At 39.4% G+C, this 8,507-nt stretch overlaps 1 protein-coding gene across 1 annotated transcript in view; it reads left to right on the forward strand.

The window, feature by feature from the left end:
* Bmp5 (bone morphogenetic protein 5) overlaps positions 1-8,259 on the forward strand; it is a 125,219-nt gene extending 116,960 nt beyond the window's left edge. The window contains exons 6-7 of the mRNA XM_021206415.1: positions 1,783-1,893; positions 6,410-8,259. Coding sequence (XP_021062074.1) covers positions 1,783-1,893; positions 6,410-6,559 — 261 coding nt within the window. The 3' untranslated portion in view covers positions 6,560-8,259. The remainder of the gene's footprint in view (positions 1-1,782; positions 1,894-6,409) is intronic.
* Positions 8,260-8,507: the final 248 nt, after the last annotated feature.

An 8,507-nucleotide genomic window follows, 5' to 3' on the forward strand; every position in this document is an offset into this window, starting at 1 on the left:
GTGTGTGTGTGTGTGTGTGTGTGTGTGTGTATGTGTGTGTGGTATCTCTGTAGGTGAGCTGAGTCCAGCTGCAGTTATCCTTGAGGAGGAAGCTGTAGCTGATGACTTCTGCATACACTGTCAACATCTGTCCTTTACTAATAGAAGAAGGCCTTGCCATTCCCATGAGTTTGAGGTCTTGGAGTCTTTGACAAGGCCATGTTCATGATAGCAATATACATTCCCTCTGGACTTCATTTGCCCCTCATGTCTGCCCTTTTTTTTTTATTACTTAGATGTTCAGGGTGTCTTTACTTTTAGTCCCAAGGTGTTTTATTGCAATGTTCAATACCAGACTGTAAGGATGACAGAAAGGAAGAAAAACCAGTCACTTTGCCCAACAAGGAAAGTTTAAACAAGTTAGAGCAATTGAAACCCTGAAACTCATGAAAGATAGTTCTTGTAACATTAGCAGTGGGGACAATTTGCCCCTAAGCCTTCTGAATTTCTAGGGTGTGCCAATATAATTGGGCCATATCTGCAGTATTGATATTGTGTGTTCAAACACCCTCCAAGTGGGTTTTAATTAATTACCAATTATATTTGCTTTCATTATAAGAGTTGCTGTCATACATATGTGTGGGAATCTGTGTGACATATCAAGTCTTGTCTGATCTCAGGGCTGCAACCCTCCTTTGTCCACACTGAGTGCACTGAGATCAGCAATTGTCTGGTAATATTGAAAAGGTTGGTGAAAGCTGCCAATTTCCACAGTTTCATAAAGATCCTTTGTCTAGCTAGAGATTGGGTGAATGCCAAAATAATGTACAGTTCCTCAAAATCCACCTTAAAGCACGAACTGTCTATCTCCAGATTCTCCTCATCCCACGGCACACACCCGACTTACAGAGATTCTTTCTTCATGCACTTACCCTTGCCTCTGTAGTTTTCCCTGGCCTGACCAATGTGTGTTCTCTGCAGTCAAGGACCCACACTGGATACCACTTGCCTTGGCCTGCAGAGATTTGGAATGAAGAAGTGACAGATTATAAACAGAAAAGCCGGGATTGGGTGGGTCATGTGTTTTGATGGAGACATACCAGCAGCAGCCAGGAAACTCAGAACTTATTATATCCAGGCGAACAAGATGGAGGTGTGCTAATGAATCCTGATAGGGGGGTCTCTGGAGGGAGCAGTCTCAGCCTGTATTCATCCTGGAGGAGGAAGCTGTGGTTGATTCTCTCTGCACATGTTGTCAACATTCATACTTCAACTTGGGGAGGTCTTACCATTCCTCTAAACTTGACCCAGGGACCATCTTGCCATTTCTCTAGCCTAACGGAGGGAAGTCCTTGCCATTCCCATGAATCACTTGGATCCTTGACATGGCTGTGTTCATGTCAATAACACAGATTCCCTCAAGACTTCATCCTCTCCCCACATTTTCTGGTTCACTTGAATGCCCCGGAGTTAATCATTCCCAGTTTAAACAATATTTAGAATGTTATTTTGTGATCATAGTTTTATTCTCAAATGCTGAATGATTAACGTATACTAAGTTTTATATAGTAACCTCTTGGGAGAAATTAGAAAGGACATTTTTTTGTGTGTGAAAATATTTATACTTTAGTTGAAAATTTCAACTAAAAATTAAAAGATGTAGGAGAAGCAGAACTTTTAGAATAATTGTTGGACTAAGAAAGGAAACTTATTTAGGCTGAGTATCTTTGATTACTGCTTAAGAATTATCTGTCTTTACTGTCATTTAGATGATATTATTTTTCTTGCTTTTGTATATTTCAGGACTGGATCATAGCACCGGAAGGGTATGCTGCATTTTATTGCGATGGAGAATGTTCTTTTCCACTTAATGCCCATATGAATGCCACCAACCATGCCATAGTCCAGACCCTGGTATGTTCTATGCTTATGGGATGAAGGATGGTTTATAATACAAACACAGTATAGAGTTGCTTTACAGAAAATTTAATTATCAACCTCAAGTTCTTAAATTCCTTTGTAACTTGTAGTTGGAGTAATAATTATGGGTATAGTAAGAAATTAAGATTGGCTTAAATCAATAATCCTGCTCTCAGAATTGGTACAAATTCAGCTGGGAAAACTCAAGTAATTAAATAATGTTGATGCCCTGCATAGATTTTTTTTTAATACACGATGATTAGCCAGATGAGTTTTTTTAAACTAGAAATTCACTAGTACTCTTTACTGAAACATTGAATAGCAGCCACGTGATCTTCATCCAAGAGCTTCTGATATAATTATTTTAGGCAAGTTCTTGATATACTTTTGTACTACAGTCACTGAAAAAAGTATATACGTAATAGAATAATTTCTATGGATTTTTCCTTATCCTCACTTCCTCTTCTTTCCTGTTATTTTTTTCCAAAGGAAAATTACCTCCCTGTTTTCTTCTTCCATCTTTTTCAGATATTTAGAAAGAATTGATTTTCTAGTATTCTCAGTATATTCTTGTGCATGAGATAGGAACACATTGACTCAGGGACCTGTGGTTATACTACATCTATTGAACATACACAGCCTCTCTAAGCATCCTGATCTGTCAGTGGGATGGTCTCTGGAAATCAGCAGCCTCTTATGAGGTACACTAGATTATGTTCTAGAATTGCTTCTTAGTGTCTGGGTTAATATGAAAACGATGATTATATATCTGAGAGAAGAGGAAGAGAACATGGTTTTAGAATCAGGAAGCCATGATAGAAGTAGAGTTGTTTTGCTGATGGCAGAATGATGCTATTGGTTGAAGGATGCTTATTTAGGAAGTTTTGCTCCAAACTCTTAGACTTTGCATTTGACCTTGAAATTTTACCTTTCCCCTTCATCCATTTAAACTCAAAAGCTGGTGGACAGGGTAGCTGGTTTCTAAATAAGGATTCATATATGAATCGTTATATATAATATAATATATAAACATACATATCAAGTACTAAAACACGTTGATGCTTACCTGGGATTAATTTCCTCTTGAAGGTTCCTCTTCACTCAGGGAAGATGCTCTGCATTACCTCTGGAGCTGGTCTTTCAGGCGGTTGTGAGCCTCCCATCATGGTTCTGGGAACCAAACCTCTGCAAGAGGAGAGTGTACTCTTAACCACTGAGCCACCTCTCCCGTCCCATGTCCAGTTTGCTTCTTTTGAGTGCTGGGGAATAAAACTCAGGTCTCCATGCTTTCAGAGCAAGCGCTTTGCCAATTGAGGCATCTCCCTGACCCCTCTCACACTCGTCTGTGTGGTCAGTTCTCTCTTTCAGACTTAGTCCTCCTTTGCTTGACCCTTCCATTGGACTGAGCCTCCCACTCTGCCTTCCCGGGATCCCAGCACATTTACTCATCTGTGATCTCATCACCACACACTGCAGCTGATGCAGCTGGCCCTCCCAGTGCACATTCACAGCTCCTAGGTTTGTCACCTTTACCCCTGTCCCTGTACAGTCACAAGTGTTACACAGGTGGCCCATCGTACATGTTAGCTGATCTCAGGGGGAGCCAATGGTATATTTCCCTGGGAAATCCTTTGCATTTCCTGGGATCACTCTTTACTGTAGACTAGCCTGTCCTGGAGTGCTCGTCTATGGTGGGTAAGCATGGATTTGATTAAAATTTTTAGAAATAAAATCAGGGAGAGGAAAAGAAAGAAAGCAAACAAGCGCTTCAATAGCCACATATAAAATGCTCTTTTCATGAGACAGGCCACTTTAATGATTGTGTGTGAGGCATAAAGCAAATCCCTGGGGAGAATTCAAGTCAGACGTGCCTTCTCCTCATAAATACTCCTTAATATGGGCTAGTATCCTTGAGCAATGGGGAGCAGGTTGGTTCTGTGAAGACACTGTACTTAGATTTCTACTGGTAGACTGTATGAGGCATGGTGCTGATCCATCTTTTGAAGGGACAGTATGGCCACTATGTATGTAGTGACAGAGAGGAACAGCTGCTTTTAATTTATGTACTGAACAATTTTATGTCACTTTGACACAAGCTAGAATTGTGTCACATTGCCTTGTGGTGAAGCCCGGGGTGCATTTTCTTGATTGATGATTGATATGGGAGGGTTCAGCTCAGTGTGTGTGGGGGTGGGGGGCACCTCTGGGCTGATGGTATGGTGTGCTAAGAGATAGCAGGCTGAGTAAGCATGATGGGTAAGCCAGAGGCAGCATTTCTCTATGGCCTCTCCCTCAGCTCTTGCCTCCAGATTCCTGCCCTGCCTTCCTCGGATGATGGACTACATGAGGTTGTAAAATGCACTCATCTCTTTTCTCTCCAAGTTGCCTTTGGTTACAACGCACTATTGCAGCAATAGAAACTCTAACAAGACAGCTTATAAATCAATGCTTCTTGACGTCTCAAAAAAAAAAAATTCTTGATCTGCTTTTGTTTCCGTTTGTAAAATAATAATGCCTGAGTAAGAAAAAAGAATTCTGCTTCTTTAGACATATATTCAATATATCAAAGTTCCCGCAGGCTAAGCATGAATACTAATAAAAAATCCTTCATCAAGTTATCCTCTTTCCTTATTTACTTTATTTGTTTCTTATAAATATATAAATAAGTCTTTTTTATGACTATAGTCTAGGAGTCGTGTTAAAGGAAAAACAAAAGAAATCTTGATGTGAAATTGGAAGACTTGCTTATTACCCTGTTATATTAGACACATCATTACAAAGCTCAAGTTCACGGACGAGTTTGACTTTAGTGTTTCTGGTATTGTGACTGTTTTTACATTTGTTCAGCGAAGCATGTGGAGCAACAAGACAGGCATGCTCTTTGTAAAGGAAGAACACGTTAGTGGCTAATACATTCGAAGAACCGTTCAAGAACAAGCCATTTTGTTTGGGGCTGTTGCTCATTGAGGCTGCCAAGGCCACTGAAACCTGGGGTTTATCAATCATGCCTGGAGGGTTACCGGAGATGAAGCTGATGAGGAATATAAGCTGCATCTGAAATCCGGAGAAGCTCTCCAACTTTTAGTTTTGTGAGGCCTTAGGAAATTTCAAGGTCATGTGGGATCACTCATTTGTCCTGTGTTCCTGCTTGCACGTAGGCCTTCTAGACCATTTCAGCCACGGCCCTGTGAAGCCAAAACTTTAAGAGGCTGTGTTTGCTCCTTTGTAGATCCCTTAAGGCTCATCGTGGGGACTTCCCATAAACTCCTTTGGGGAAAGAGCCAGAGAAGGTGGGAGCCGTCTTCTGATTTCTAGCTCAATTATTATAACGTACAGGCAAACTTCTAGTGTGATCAAAACAAGCCCCGAGCCTGTATTTAAGCATTCCACTTTGCCACATGGCTATGTTTTCAATCTCTTAAGGAGAATGGATATTTAATTTGTGAACTATCCGGATCCCTTGCTTCAGTTTCAGCTTGCTTTTTGGCAGTTTTCTGCGAAGTGCATAGGGAAAGGAAAATAATGTTAAACTCCAGTCTGCTGAAAAAGAGTTGAACCCATTGCTCTAAAACAAGTACTCGATTTTTTTTAAAAAAAATCGTATTCTCTCATAACATTATGTGGCACCATAGTTCCTTTTCCCTTCTCTCCTCACAGCCCCTCCCCCACCTCCTCTCCCCAGATCCACTCCTCCTGTTTCCCCTCCCCCAAAGGAAGGAAGGAAGGAAGGAAGGAAGGAAGGAAGGAAGGAAGGAAGAAAGAAAGAAAGAAAGAAAGAAAGAAAGAAAGAAAGAAAGAAAGAAAGAAAGAAAGAAAGAGAAGAGAAGAGAAGAGAAGAAAGAAAGGAGAATAGGCCTCCCAGGGATATCCAGTGAACATGGCTTACCGAGATATAATAAGACTGGGCACAAACCCTCACATCACAGTTGGCTATGACAACCCAGTAGGAGGAAAAGGGTCCTGAGTTCAGGCAAAACAAATATAGATTTTATTTCATTGTGGTTTTTAGCTTATCTTTCCCGTGGAAAAGTAAAAGTTGGCACAACGTCTGTGATGTATCATTTAACTATCCTATTACAATATTTTGCAGACTTAGAACTTTCTGAAGTCCAAGTGTGTCTTCACTGACTTGAGCCTACACCCTCTGTTACTCTGTAGAGGAGACTGGGTCAATTACAAGCAGGGCAATACAAAATGCTGTTTTTCTCAGAAAAGTTCTGTTGAATACTCCTGACAGAGCTTGCCTTATTTAATGAACTGCATTTCAAGCCCCCACCCCCACACTTGCTTAGAACTGTTGGTTTCATTCTTAGTGACTATTGATTGAGAATGTGTCCTGTCAATCAGCCCCCAGCCCAGTCATCAACGGGGTATAAAGGAGTCAGGCGATGAGTTCCCTCATCAAAGAGTTGTGATATAAACATCATATTCTTAAAGATGGAAATGAAATGTTTACTCCACTTCTCTAACAGACATATTTCCTTCTTTTTACCCCTTCTTTCTTTGCCAGGTACACCTGATGTTTCCTGACCATGTTCCCAAGCCTTGCTGTGCTCCAACCAAACTAAATGCCATCTCGGTCCTGTACTTTGATGACAGCTCCAATGTAATTTTGAAAAAGTACAGAAATATGGTAGTACGTTCGTGTGGCTGCCACTAGCTGGAAGTGCCTGTGATAATAACAAAACAGATCTGTGCTATGTTTATGACTGCAATAAAAAGCAGGGGAATGGGGAATTTCCTAAAATCGACTGGGTCATTTCATCTCTCTATGTATGATATCATGTATATACACTTCTTATTTATTTAAAATTGTGTATTCTCTTTTGGATGCCTTACCAGTAAAACCTGTTAAAAATCCCCCTATTATATATAATAGATTCCTATTCTAACTTTTGTTGGGGTGTGATGGGTTCAGTTAACTCTATGCTAACATTTTTCTCAAGGCTAATATAAATAACTTTCTGATATTAAGTAGAATTCCTTTGACAGCTTAATGTTGAAGGGAAACGAATACACCTTACACATTGCACTAACTAAAACTAAAATGGGATATCTAGAAATAAAGTAACTAACAATCAAAATTTTAAAAACCACATTGTTTACCATTTGTGCTTCTTTGGCTAAAGTAAAATGTGGAACTGGATTCAAATTATTGATCAGCTGGAACACTTTGTAATTCTTTTAACTGTTCCCTTTAATGGAATTGGCAGAACTCTAGGAACATGCTGCCTCTTGCTTCTGATTGGCAGATATTTTTTTCTTTTTTTTTTCTTTTTTCTTGGTTTTTCTTTTGTTTTTATTTTGCAAGAAGGTGAAAGCTTCAGGCTTGAGTCTTCCACCTGTTTCCAAACTGACCCAAAAAAGAACCTGAAAGAAATCAGCCTGTCCATTGTCTACTGCTACAGTGGGTTTTTTTTCTTTCTTTCTTATTTAAAACTTAATCCAAAGTAAAGAAATAATCACATGCGTTCCATTTCATTCCCTACAGACAAGAGTCACTTCATGCATAAAATGTGCTGGAATTCATCACACCATCACAGTGTCTTGCTGTCATTTGCCTTTATAGTAGACCTTGCCAGCTGATGTGATATAAGGGATTTTATTTAGGGTGAGAGTACTGACATTAAACTGAAAAAAAAAAAAAAAATCTCAGAGTTGCTTTGGCAGAATCACCATTTTCAAACAGCTAAATCCCATTTTTCACATTTTTGGGAATAAGATCAGTGAAAAACCCCAATTTTACAAAGGGATTTTGGAAAACTTCCTCTGAGCATGAGTAAGTAGGATGGGGAAGGTTCTGGGGTAGTGTGAAGTGCGGTGTGTGTGTGCGCGTGTGCGCGCAGGTGTGTGCGTGTGTGCGTTCACGCACGTGCTTTTCTCTCTGATGTTTATTTATTTCATCTCTGTTGGAACGGTGACTGGTTACTAAGGTCTTTCTCCAGCCCACGCTGACTTTCTGAGGAGTGGGGCTCTAGTTGGTCACGCCCTACTTTTTGTGAACTCCGTGGTGAGGCTTGTAGCAATCGACTGAAAATATTCACGGAGAGCCATTCCCAACTCCCTACTTGTAGCTTTCAAGCAAGAATCCATCCTTAATAATTTTCAAACATTGTGGCTTGTTTGTAATTCAGATATTTTACAATGTTGTTTTAAAACACAGTTTACAACATAGAAACTATGATACTGATGATATTGGGGGATGCACTAAGTAATATATTTTTAGTTAATAAGTTAATAGTGTATCAATGAGGATAAGGCTAGAGATTAAGATATAGTATTCTATTATATTATTCTTTAAATGTACTATTTGGATGTATGTTTACATTTAAAATATATTAAACTCATGATGTCAATCTCTGTTGTGGTTTGTGTGTGTGTGTATGTGTGTGGCATAGTTCTTTATTAAAAAATAAAATGTAAACGCGTCCTAGACTAAAATATTTATCAGATGTAAAATGTTTCTTAATTATAATAGGTCATCAATTGCTTTCAGTTGATGACGATCCTTGTACTTCTCATAGTTAACTCACTAATAAGTGGACAAAACACCAATCTCTGATTTATAGCTTTTTAAAAAAAATTTGCCCAAACTTTTTTTTTTTTTT

The sequence above is a fragment of the Mus pahari genome, chromosome 10 (assembly GCF_900095145.1).
Source record: "Mus pahari chromosome 10, PAHARI_EIJ_v1.1, whole genome shotgun sequence".
In the NCBI taxonomy this organism is placed as follows: domain Eukaryota; kingdom Metazoa; phylum Chordata; class Mammalia; order Rodentia; family Muridae; genus Mus; species Mus pahari.